We start from the raw sequence: 13532 nt of genomic DNA on the forward strand, positions 1-13532 counted from the left end.
AAAAAAAAAAAAAAAAAAAAAAAAAAAAAAGCAAAAGTTTAAGAAGAAGACAGATAAACTCCATTTAAAGAGAAAGATGATGAACTTGAGCTATTTGGAATATAAAGGACACTCACACTGCCTCTGCAGTATTACTCCAATATGTTATATGATCTGGACACTTCTAAGGATAAGAGTAGAATAGTCTCCATCCCAGTTTCAAATTTTGGGTCTCAGCTAAGAGCTTTATTTGTGAAAGTGAGGATGCAAAACATTAAGTTTTCAAGAAAGGGAAAAAAATGGAACTTTAAAGTACAAAGAAGTACAGAACCAATGCTCCCATGAAAAATGCCACTACACTGCTACCAAAGTATCCAKGGACTGAGGCTCTGTGCTAAACTGGATTCTGAAAAGAGCTCAAAGGCAGTCCCTAAAAAACCCTAAAATGGGGTTTGTAATTAAACATTTAAACATCTTTACCATAACAGAGGGGTCAAAGAACTCAGCTGGGCAACAGAATCTTTTCCAACCAGGTGATGGTGCCACTATGATGGATCAGTTTCTCTCCACTTTTTCTCTCTCCGGGCATCAAGTCTTTTACCATCCAAGTAAAAGTAATAGAGATAGCTCTGCCACCATCTTAACAAGATGTCTAGAGATTTCTAGTGACACATGCTGTATTCTTCTGCCCACTTTTATCTCAGGTTCTTAGGCAGGTGGGCTCAGTGCCCAAGTCCATCTGCCAGATTAGCCCACTGTTACAAAACGGCTTCCTTTGTTCTGAGACAGTGCTGTCCTCTGCTCCTTCAGGATCCCAAATCGTTCGTTCAATGTCATCCCTGTCTGAAAAATAAAGTCATTTAACCAAAAACTTTAAAGATGTTGGGTTAATTTAATCAAAGTAATGGAGACCAGAATACTTTTTTCTTCACTCTGTATCACTTGACTTCCTTAGTTGCCTCACTTGAATTTTTTATCACTTCCCACACCATTTAAAAATCAGATTGAACTACACATCAAGTGGCTGTCTTCTCATAATTCATTAAGAACACAKAGTATATAAAGCCAATACTCAAAGCCTACTCAAAATATTGTAAGTTAAACTGAGGACAGACAGACTSAAAAACAGGACTTTCAGTACATATTTCCCCACACAAATTCTCTGCAACTTCCATAAATGCAACATTTTCACCATCTTAATGCAGGTTTCTTTCCAGTTCACTCAGCTGAGGCAGCAAGCTAGAGTCTAATCCAACAGTTCAATTAATTTTACAGTACAGGAGCAGACTATTTTTGATGTACTTCTTATTCCTGGATGGAACAGATGCAAATCAATGGACTCTATGCAGTTTTCTACAGCTGGCACTAAAGGAGCTGATTACAAGAACAGGACCTAACTCTGCCACCCTGTAAGAATTCCTTCAATGACAGCATTAGGATTCCTACACCAAATCACCTGTCTTCATGAAACTTTGCTCATCTTTCAAGCCTTTACATCATCACATTTAATTTTTTTTTCCTAGATGGACAGCAAAAGTTGTCTTATAAATTGGGCTACCAGGGCTCCATGCAGGTCACACAGCTGAAAGCAGCTCATCCCTGAATAATTCACAGTTGCTGATGCAAGCACAGCAGGAACACCAGAAGCCTTTTAGAAACAGTCAACATTTTAAATCCCATTTAAATCATGTGGGCATGCAGGTCATGAACAAGAAGAACAGGAACAGTGAGTTTAGTTACTTGCTTGAAGTTACACAGTGAGTTAGCGGAAGGACTGGAAATGGAAACAAGAAGTAGTCACCAGTTCCCTCTTTCTGTCACTAGTGAYCTAGGAGGAAAGTGCCTCACTGGCTTTTATTAGTCTTGAAACTGCTTCCACAGTTATGAAAAGAAAATTGCATTTACCTGTTTTCCAACACTATTTATATCAAACTGCAGTGGAACCCCTTTTGGAATCTTCTTCTCTTCAGACTGGTCCCTCTTCATCAGAAATGGTGGCACAGGGCTACGAGTTAATCGTAATTTCTGGGAACTGTAAGAGAAGAATGTTACAAAGGACATGATGAACGTGTGTTTTATGCAATAAAGTCTTAATGCTGATAGAGGTATGAATTTTTCATCAAACGATTTGACCAGGTTGGCTGAGGAGTTGGAGGGCACAAATTCAAAAAGGTAAGTTAGGCAGAACTAAAAAAAAGGACCATTTGTTATTGTTATCTGACAGGAAGTGTCCCAACAGGAAACTATCTTATTTTTTATCTGCAATCTTACTGAGAACACATAATTTGCAGTTAATTAATCCCATAAATACAAAAAAAAAGAGAAATAATACAGTCTTCCTTACTGATAAAATGCTACTAAGGGAATGCTACTCAAGACATTTTTAAATATACCACCTGTAAACAACACTACCATCAACTTCCAAAGACAAATACAGCAATGCTCTCTTAAAGCATAACTCCAGCAGTATTTTTATGCATCAGGGAGGAACTGTTACCATCACTCATCAAGTAGGTGCTCATTCATTTCCATTCAGATAGGAGTGGAAAACAGCTGCAACAATGAGATTTAGAAGGGACAGACAAGGTGAAAATCTAGCAGTCCACCACTTGTCCACTCTATACACCGCATCAAGCTCCTAATTGTGAGATGATGTGTGAGATACAGCTGTAATATTATCCAAACACAGCTCAGAAAAAATCAGAAAGGGGCCAAACTTAAAAGTCTTCACAAGAAGCTGTGACTTTGAGGTCACCTGTAATACTACCTGCAAGGAACTTGCTAAATGGTTCAAAGCACGAATTTATGTTCAGAACATTCCAGAACTTATTTGAAAACTCACATTGGGCTTATGATTGCTCCTGGATTGTCAATAGACACAGTCAGGATCCCTCCACTTGTAGTAGAAGTTCGCCACCTAGTTTGAAAACACAAAATTCACTTAGAAAAATTGTCCAGAGATTTCAGTCAGGTTATCTTTAAAGATATGCCCAAAATTCTGGCCTGCAAAGAATGTGCAAGCTTTCAGAGTGTTGGCCATTACAAAGACCACATGCAGCTACAAGACACTGGACTATTGATTCTTGTACCTTTTATATACCTACACCTATTCAAAAGAGTACTAAATCATACGCTGTCGAGGTGCACTAGAACTACAGCCCTGACTCAAAGAGCTCACTTTTGTAAAACATTCAGTTTCTTTGCCAGAGATGGGGCCAAAAYGGCCCTCACAACAAATCCAAGAGGTGAGAGACTTCATTCTCTGGCACCCTCTGCTTTCTCAGCCTGTTGTGTTCCCAATTAACACCCTGAAAAGAGCCCAGCAGGCACAGAATGATATGAGAAGAGTAACGGAGGAAGAGTCGAATGGCCTCATTTGGCTCTGCCTTTTTTTCATTTCTAAACTGCTTCACAGGCTTATATGCATATTAAATAATAGGAGAATTATATCAAGAGCTCAGGAGAACACTGACATTTGAATTTTTCTTCTAGTCTATGCAGTATTCATGAGTGCTAGAGATTAGTCTGATCCTCTTACCACCTTCCCCCTCATTCCTGCAAATGTCTTATGCAAACCAACTCCTCCCGGTTAAATTAGAAGATAATTTACAAAATAACTGAGAATAGGGGGAGGATCACTGTCACKCTAGTTGATGTGCCTACAGGGGAAAAAATCCACCCCCTTTCTATTATCATAGCCAGGAAGTCTAAGCTAAAATGAGAATTTTATGTGTTACAAAACTGAAGTTTTCCAAATTAGATACTTACTGACGAGTTCTCTTTGCTGTCTGATTATCAAGATCATCTGCTGACTGCACCTGGGCCTGCACCTGAAAACACATCAATACAGACACGAGATTTGAATACTGTTTCAATTCCTATTATAGTGGCTGGAAATACAGAAGTTCAAAAGAGAMGTTTAAAGCTGTTTGTACACTCTGCACAAACATGGTTGTACTTTCAGAGAGACTTCAAAGATAAGAGACCTATTACCTTTGTAAGACATTGGAAAGAAATTACTTTAAGAACACAAAATGATTTGAACAAAACTGCCAACAGAACCATGGCAACATTTTGGASGACTAAGATACATCAAAATGTTACTACACTAGAAAGGAAAGACTGTCTAGTTCCTCATCCTGTCTATAATTTTGCAATCCATCTGGAAGGAAGACAACAGCTACTTACAGTCACAACAATGGCAGATGTAGAATGAGGGCACAAGTAAAAACCAAAACCACTTTTCATTCACTGTGCTCTCTCTAATCTCTCAATCCTACTAAAAATAACTAAAAAAATCCTTAAGTAACTAAAACAACTGAAATAAATAATTCAAAAATAACTAAAAAAAGTAAACCAAACCACAATAAGATTCTAAAATTTATTTCTACTCTCTTCTTCACCTGAAGGAAACTTGTGAACATGGACAGTGCTTTCCAAAATTAACTGTTAAAAGGAAAATKTAATACCTTGTAACTACCCTCAAACACTGACAAGTTGCATGCCATTCTGAATAGCTCAATTACACTAGAATGTGAGGCAAGACTTACTAGATTGCAGTAACTAAAGAGGACAAGTGCACTTCCCAGAAGAACCTGTGGCTATTTCCCAGTCTGAGTAGAAACCTGAAATTTCTACTCAGATCTGGTATTTGAAGTTGATTCATTAAGTGTTACAGGCTAGTTAGAACCTGTGGCCCAACTGCCTTGCTCTTTTCAAAATTTGTATTACCTTCAGGCCCCTTCTAAACAGGAAAGTTGCTTGACGAGTGTCTTTCTGCTGATTTAGTTTGTTTCCAATTCTGACAAAAGTGGATGGCATGTTATTCCTGTAATATTTATTAAAAAAAGATAGTTATAAATGGCTCCACAGGGAAAACTTTAGAGAGAGCACTATGGAAGTCAAAAAGGTGCCCMAAACATCCAGAAGTGCTGCCTCTTTGAGGCTGAACACCTCAGTTGGGATAAACTTCTCATCCACTAGAAACAAAACACATTACTCATAAATGGAGAAATCACTGTTGTTACATAGAAGCCTAATGTTCCTACATTACAGGACAATATGGTCATTAATTCTGCTTTTGGCTTTGCTCAGTATCTCCCAGCACTTAAAACAYAGTTTATTAGATGAAAAAAAAATYAAAATTGATATGTATAAAGAAAATTTGTTAACTGTTTTCATTATATGCTCACACAGTGAAAATCTTTTTCATGAAGACCACTTTGATTGCAGTTTRTAACACATTAATTCCAGCACAAATAAAACATGCAATGACATCCCTGAAGCTGCAGATGGCACCAGCTGCCACAAAGGAATTTAGAAAGTTCACTAAACCTTATCAAAATCCACAGCGTCATTTCCGTATAGAATCATAAAACACAGAATGGTTWGGGTTGGAAGGACCCTAAAGATCATCCAGATTCAACCCCCCTGTCAYGGGCAGGGACACCTTTCACAAGATCAGGTTGCTCAAATATAGGCTGTTTGTGATTTAACTGAAGGCAGAGYACCAGGTGCTCACAAATAGAGGTACTTCCTTCCTGAGTGTTCTACAACAAAACAAACATCTGGCTTTGTATCGAGACCATGTTCAATCCATTCTTGGCTTCCAGATTTGTAGAACTTCACACAAAAAGATCATCTTGACCATATTGCTACTGCCAGTACTTATTRTGTTCTCTTAGACTCAATCCTGTTGAACAAGATTCACTCTGTAAAGTTGCCAAGGAGAGTTCAGAAAGCAGGCTTGGTATTTTACCTCCTGTTTAGCAGGGCAGGCCTCCTGAGGGCAGGAGCTTGTTTTCTCTGCATTTCAGATTGTCTCTGCAGGTTTGTTTTCCTTTTCAAGACTGGGTAATTCCGCTGTGCATTCTTAAAAAAACAATAAACATATACAGCATAATGTATACTGTACACACACAAACGTTTTTCTTTCAGTTTCCATTTACAAACTGTGATAAGAAYACTTTAGGCTTTGCCTACTTTTCACAGTCTAACATAACTTGAAAATAGTTTCTGCAATTTCACAAATTCTATACTCTCCACATCCTGAGGGAAAAAAAGTATGAAGCAGCAGAGATTAGCAGCTATTTTTGATTACCCTATTTCCCTAAACTCAGAAAATCCATGCTTCAAATGTCTTAGTCTTGTTCATAAACTCGAAGGCAATCCCCATTCCACAATACTGAATGAGATGAAGCAGACAACAATGTACTGCAGCAGTGCAGAGCTGGGAACCTACCAATGGACTTAATATTCTGAAAAAATTTCCATTTTTCTAACAGCACATGCTTAGCACCTGCAGGTTGGCTGAATCATTGGTCTGTAACAATACTCATTTTCCTTGCAAAAACACAGTAACTCCCTCTGTACTTGCACAGAATGTGCTTCTGCACTTCAACTCTCATGACTCGCAACTCAATTAAGTGTTAAAAACTACCATCCCGCCTAGTCATTATCCAGCCCATCCAAAACAAGAACTCAGCTAACACATTCCCAATTTGATAAAAGCTTGTTCCATATATCTCCATTTTATATTACAGTAGTAGCACCATTCTGAAGCACTCATGTTTAATTTTTTTAACCTGTTCTGACATGAATCACCAGGTTTGCATTAATTACCTTCTCACTCAGTGGTTGTCTGTTCAGAGGACTGATTCCTTTGTGTGAACCCACAGCTTTYTTGGCTGCCAGGCCAGTTATGACTCCATAAGGACGTTTCTTCCCTGCTATCTTCTTTCTGCGTCCCAAACGATTCTTACCATAACCTGCAACAACCACAGTAAGTTCAACAATTCTTCCTTAAAGAACAAAGATCAATGCTTTAAGATGCYTTGCAGGCAGCACAAGTTATCTGTYTGCACACTTCATACCTGAAGACAATTTGGTCACACAGTTGTTTTAGCAGGTCTGGCCCAAGCCCCTGCATGGCAATGATCAGCTTCTCATACAGAGTAGAATATTGCTCTAATTAAATGAAATATTTTCTGTTGAAAATTCCTGATTTGATATGTCTACATGGAGACCTTAAAGAGTCTTCCAGTATAGAAAATTACCAAAATACTCTGAAATGGAACTTCAACAAGTACTGAATAATATAAAACCAAGCCAAACAAAAAGTCCCTCAGCTTCCTACCCATTCAGCAAACTTTAAACTACCAGTTTAATTTAAAGGGAAAACAAACCCCTCAGCTTCAAAGATTATTTATTTAAATCATTGTTCCTAAGACATGACTKAAGAGGAAAGAACATAGCAATTGGCTCACTAAATCAAATTAAACAGCACATGAATTTGAAGTGTTTTCAATTAGAAGTCTGCAAGRCAGTCTGGCCAAACTGAGGATTGAAAGCAGCTTTTGAATATAAAAGGCTTATAAGTCTGAGATCTGTAGTATCTCCAGTTACCAGGTTTGATTAACCCTGTCTGGAGTTATTTAGCTTCATGCTATGAATACAGACTATGCTCTGATTTTGTCTCCAAGCATCTTCCCCTCTAGAACCTCAGACTGCAAAACAAATTTAAGATTAAGGAGTCAACTCTCCAGCAACAGACACATCTAGTTTTAACATATCTGACTTAACAGCATTGATAATAAATCTGTGCTTCCTCATGAGATGGGAGCCATAACAGGAGATAAGCCACTGATTAGAACCCAGCTTAGATCAATTTGCCATGGAGAACTGCTGTGTACACACATTTGTGGCTGGCTAGCAAATGCTCTTCTTTTCCAAGAGTAAAGCTGAAAGTTAAGRTTGCTCAGGTTGAAAGGGACCTCACAAGCTCTCTGGACCAACCTCTGCTCAAATAAATGAAAACCTCTACATTAGCTCAGGCTGCACAGGGCTTTGTGCAGTTGCATTCTGTGTATCACCAAGGACAACTTTTATTTAATTAACAGTGCTCCTCTCTCTGTTTAGCCCTCACAAGCTGAAAGAAATCCCAGCTCAAGCTCCTTACTTCTTCCCAGAAATTTTGGCAGCCACTTCTAAAACCACAAAGAATTGAACACCGTTGATCATCTGTGGTTTCTGTAGTTGTCCACAGAAGATTTGCTACTTATCAGAGTAACTTCAATAGCAATAGAGCAACAATAAATCTACTGGAAAGTTACTAATTACACCTTCTACTTAAAAACAATAGGAGATAAAATGTGCAGAGCTGTACACGAGGGAGCAGTTGAAACTATTCACAATGTTTTGAGAYGTCATGAATCTGCAATTTTGCAAAGAAATTGCTTGCTTTTTCCTAGAGCACGCAGGCAAGCTGGGAAGGTTCCAACAGAGAAAAGTGACTTCCCAAGACAGTTGTAGAGTTTCATGCTTAGAGATCAAGTTTCTCCCAAAATTCTAATACTTGTTTCTTTTGTGCTTTTTACATGATAAACAATTGCACTTGACAACTGCAGTTATAAACAGAGCCTACATGTTTGATAATCTACAACTTAAATACACTTACTCTTCTCCCACACAAATACCCTCACACACTTGGGCTGAGAGATGTAAGATTTTTTCCAGCACTGTCACCAGTTTATTAGAGATGCACAAGTAACACAGTCCTGTGGGCCTGCATAGAAACCAAAACTCCTCTGAGSCATGAGTAACACAACATTCCACTGATCTCTAAAGACATTTATGTCTAAGACACTAAGGAGGAGCTGCAACTACAACAAACACTAAGTAAAACAAAGAAAACACAGGGATCATTGTGAACACACCAGACAGATGTGTCTTTGTTTTAAAGGAATGCTACTAAACAAGAAATTGCATGTATTAACCTAAACACCTAATTAGCTSATACTGAGGTGTTAAGCTTTCTGATCAGATAGTATTTTTCTGTATTTTGATCATTCYGTGCTAAAAAGATATTTTTTAAAATTAATTTTAAGTAAAACCAGTCTGTACTTCAAAAAGGAGCGGGCCATGTACAAGACTAAAGCCTGGGAATYATTTATCAAAAACCCCTGAGTTACTCAGGGGAACCTACAGCAAAGCTGTCACTGTGCACTTTTCATCTCTTTACTACCTGCCTATATGATTTTCCCCCTTTTGTATTCCACTGTAAAACTATTGTCTTAAGAAGGATGACACAGTACTTCCTTCGCATCCCAAGCTTTTCCCAAGAAAAGTCAAGTCACACTCTGCACTACCTATTCAAATAATTCAGAGCCAGCATCACAGTCAGCAGTAAGGGGTATTTTGGGGAGGTGTTCAAAGAGAATTCCACCAGCAAATATAAATATGCTTTTCTTTTGCACAAAGCTCTGAGTTCTGGCAAGACCTCCACATCTCCCAATACAAAGGCTTTGGCATAAGCACTTGTTCTATCCATCCCTGAGAAGGGGATAAGTGTCGCAAAATTAAAACGAATTTGAAGAATCAGAAACCAAGCCAATTCTTCCTTGAATCAGACTCCCTCAACCATCTAAACTCTCCGGTGGCCAAACATGTCAATGACTTTCTCATCCTGAATCAGAAACAAAACGAAGTACAGATTAAAAAAAAMCCTGAATAATCAAAAGTGTATATGACACTACTGGAAAGATGCATGAACTGACCATGTCAATCCACACATTTCATTATGGGACATTTCAGTCCAAAAGAGATAATGTGYAATCCATGTTATGTTTGGCACACACACCTTTCTGCTGTTGGATTCCCCACTTGGAGCCTTGAGAACTGAACTGTCGAGCTCGATTCTGCTGAAGTTCTCTTTTTATTTTGGGAGAGTATTGCTTTCTCTCTTCTTTCTTGTTCAGCTTGATTATATCATCTACAAGAAGAAAAAACAAAAAATTGACATASAGTATAAAATCTGACATACTAAATAAAAACCCCAAGCAGCCTGGAGTCACAGGAGACAGACCAGTCAATCCTGCAAAGGCAGTACATACAAATTAAGGTTCTAGAAACATTAGCACTATAAACATCCAGTCCCTCTTAAGTCTTACAGAACTTACTTTATAATACAATGCCCCGGCAGAGGGGAAGGAGTTGCATACATCCAGAAAATGCAAGAGGCTTGTAAGATTATGGCGTTTAGTCCAGCATTAAATTTTAATGACTCAATTAGTTTTTGTATACTGTTAAAGGAAATGTAAATTCAAACTCATTCCCAGACTTTGCAGAGTCCAGATAAAATGTCAATTCCAGCCTTAGTGCTTTCATCCTAAGATASTTCAGAAAGATCACACAGAGACAACTCAGGCCATCAGTTATCTACAGATGTTCACGAAGACTGAAGTGATGGGGAAAAATGAAAGACATCTCTCCCCAGGAATCTACAATTGAAAGCAATCACCTTATCTATTGTTCAGGGAAACAATGTCACACAAGTTWTTAATGAGTTCAAGAATATGTGTATGAAATAAGCTGATGAAGAAAAGTGAACAGTAGGTGTGTGAAGAGCAAATTATGCCACACCAGTTCAATTTCCTTCACTGACCTGGTAGCCAGCTCAGGAGAGAATAGTAAAGCAAGAGGTGTGGCAGCTTTTATCTGTCAGCTTGTTTAAAAGAACACCTTAAAGGAAGTTGTTAAATCGTGTTTACTGCATCCTGCTCATGAGAGCACAACAGATAAAAGTGTCGTATTTCCATAGGGAGCCTCCTCCTGGAGAGTCTTTTTTCAGTCACAGAGAGATGGAAATGTGGTTACTGTGTTTGTGTCTGAGTTCTAAKGGACTCGTAAGGAGCAGAACACAAAAGACAGCATAAAAAACATAAATAACAAAAATCACAAGTGTTATCCAATAGTTTGCATCCTGTTAAAGGAAACTAAGAGAACACTAGCTCACTTTGCTGCAAAAATKACTAAATACTCAGATCAAATCTATTAGGACAAGGAATGCTGCTAMAGGTTACTAAGGGTTTGATATCTGAAGAATCTTCTTTACCAAAGGGGTTGTCCCTGAAGCAGGGWTTCCAAACTATCCTTTTGTACACAAAGGAAACCAAAGCCACTTCAAACACAGATTCAYGCTTCACCATTCATCTGCTTCATCTTAAATCCTATTTTTGCAAGCTGCTGCACACAATGTTATGACTTTTTGAACAAAAGGATTTAAGTTTCAGCCATTCTCCTAGTTGGGTAAATGAAGGACATTTGAGACTTCATGCATTTGTTAAAGGAGCCATACTGAAGCATTCCTCTATCTGTCCTGAGATTAGAGCCCACAATTACAGCTACAACAGCAGAGTTATCTGAGTATCAGATTAAAAGCTCAGCTGATGAGCTGCACATAATGCAACAAAAATACRTTTAATTTTTATTACTACAGGAGAACTTACTCAACATCAAGACCTCAACCTTAAAAATTCCTAGATTAAGGCCATGCCAGTTTYTTAGATATCACACCAGATGTGGGACTGCATCTTCTCTTTGGTTATACCAGGCACAGAGCTTTGACATGGGGACAGTAGCCATAGATGACACTATTCTCATGCACCCAAAGAAGCTAAGGGACATATCTGCACCTGCCTCACAACACCTCAAATAAAACACGTTCATGACACTACAGCAATCCTTTGCAATCTGCTATTCGTCAATGGCCAGGACATGTAGCAGTCCTGGACTGAAAATTAAACATGGCTGGGAAACATCAGAATATGTAAAAATAGAATGAGCTGCTCAGAATCAGTAACTCTACTTATCTGAGCAACCCTGCAAACAAAGATGGTGTGCTATATGTAAAAATAGTTGATAGTTTTCTATGAATGCTGTAGTGCTACTCTACATTCAGACAAACCTTAAACATCAATTCACAAGTTATGTCCACTGCCCAAACAAAGAACTCCACTGGATTATTTACAGAGGGAAAAACTGTACAAATCCTCTTMTTTTACAGTGGCCCACAAAGACCAAATCTACCATTAATAATTCTAGTTCACACTGTGATTCTGCATTTTAAAGAAAGTTTCCTGATAGCACCAATCCATCATGCTTTGGTAGGATCACAGAGCAGTCTTGGAGTGTAYAAAATCAATTAAATTTTTTTTTCTAATAAAAGTAAACTGGAAGATGCAGTCCCGGAATACACCAAATTGTCCCTGACTGTTAAGGGACACAGGCCCAGAACAGAACTTCACTGAGATACCTCACTGAAGTTATCTACACGGTGGAGAGACACAGCTCTGCAGGTTTGTAATGAGTCTGTGCAACTTCCTAACACGCACACCCTGCAATAGGAGGGCAGGGCACAACGGGGTAGATTGTCACAGGAAACTACGTGTAGAAGCGTCGTCATGCTTGATGTGACTGSTCTTAAACTGCAAAGGGGTTAGACGGGAGACTTGCCACTGCCGACTTCCAAACCTGAGAAGAATAAAAAGGCCAGGCCAGCTGAGAGACCACCAAACTTCACCCCTCCCTGCAGTTATGAGAGCCCGGCCAGACCGTGGGACGCTGCTCGAGGGTCACGCAGCCAAAGGCCCGGGTACCGAGGGCCTCACTGGGCCAAACACAGGCAGCGCTCCGGTCTGCGGCCTGCTCGGACCACTGAGCGGCACAAAAGGGCGCCGGCTCTTCCCCAACAAGAACCGCGATCCCCGAGTCCCGCTGCTCCCGGTGACACAGCCAGGGCTCGCCCCCCGTGCCCAGGCGCCACCCTCGCCCCTCCTGCTCTCTCGCTGTGGGAGGGTCCCGGCCATTCCCCTCCCTACCCCCCCGCCCTCCTTGGTTCCGCCCGCGCCGGTGCCCGGCGCAGCCCCGTTGGTTCATTCCGCCCCTCCCTGTCCCCGGCGCTTGGTTCAGTCCCCCACCCTGTCCCCCGCAATGGCGGCCCCAGCCCCGCTCCTCACCCAGGGACATGTCGATCTTCTCCAGGCTCTCGCCGCCGCCGAGTCGGGCCCCCGCCGCGGCCGAGAAGCCCGGGAGCGGTGCCGCAGCCCCGAACGCGCTCATGGCCGCCTCCCTCGGACCGGACCGCCCCACGCCGACCCCCGCGCATGCGCAGCAGCTCCGCCCAGCCCAGGGCACGGACACCCGCGCTGGGGAGCGGCGCTGCCGCTTCTCTGGCACCGCGCCACCTAGCGGCCGGGAGGAGCAGGTACAGCGGGCGGGGGGCGATGATGGCGGGGGCGATGATGGCGGGGGGCGCGGGGTGCGGGGTGCTGGCGGCCGCTTCCAGAAGGGGCTTCTCCAGGGACAGTGTCCTTGGGAAGAGTAAGTGGCACATGGGCTGGGGTCGGGAAGTGGCGGGGGGCGCTGGGAGCCGAGCTGCAGGCAGGGAGCAGGGGAATCGGGGACAGTTGTGCCGCGGGGCACTGCGTTCTGGCTGGCTGCAGAACGGATGGGATGCTGAGATGGGTCACGGAGGTGATTKGAAGCATGAAGCATCCCTYCTGTGARCWCAGGCTGAGAGATTTGGGGGTTTTCAGCCTAGAGAAGAGAAGGCTCCGGGAGATCTCATTACAGCCCCTCCAGTACTTGAAGTGACCTATAGGAAAGATGGGAAAAGATCTTTCAGCAGGGTTTGTTGCGATAGGACAAGGGGTGATGGCTTTAAACCGAAAGAGGGTCGATTGACACTGGGTATAAGGAAGAAATTTTTTGTAATG

General features: G+C 41.2%; 1 protein-coding gene across 1 annotated transcript; it reads right to left on the reverse strand.

Moving 5' to 3' along the window:
• Nucleotides 1–13: 13 nt before the first annotated feature.
• On the reverse strand, nt 14–12917 carry FYTTD1 (forty-two-three domain containing 1). Its single transcript, XM_057367200.1, has 9 exons — nt 12774–12917; nt 9617–9748; nt 6601–6746; nt 5738–5850; nt 4711–4807; nt 3748–3809; nt 2822–2896; nt 1885–2011; nt 14–822 (listed from the first exon to the last, which is right to left on the reverse strand). Exons 1-9 carry the CDS (start codon nt 12874–12876, stop codon nt 727–729), a joined length of 951 nt encoding a protein of 316 aa, XP_057223183.1. The 5' UTR covers nt 12877–12917; the 3' UTR covers nt 14–726.
• Between the last annotated feature and the right edge of the window lie 615 nt (nt 12918–13532).

The sequence above is a fragment of the Malurus melanocephalus genome, unplaced genomic scaffold (genome assembly GCF_030028575.1).
Source record: "Malurus melanocephalus ecotype Western Australia unplaced genomic scaffold, MMel_1.1 scaffold_75, whole genome shotgun sequence".
Lineage (NCBI taxonomy): Eukaryota > Metazoa > Chordata > Aves > Passeriformes > Maluridae > Malurus > Malurus melanocephalus.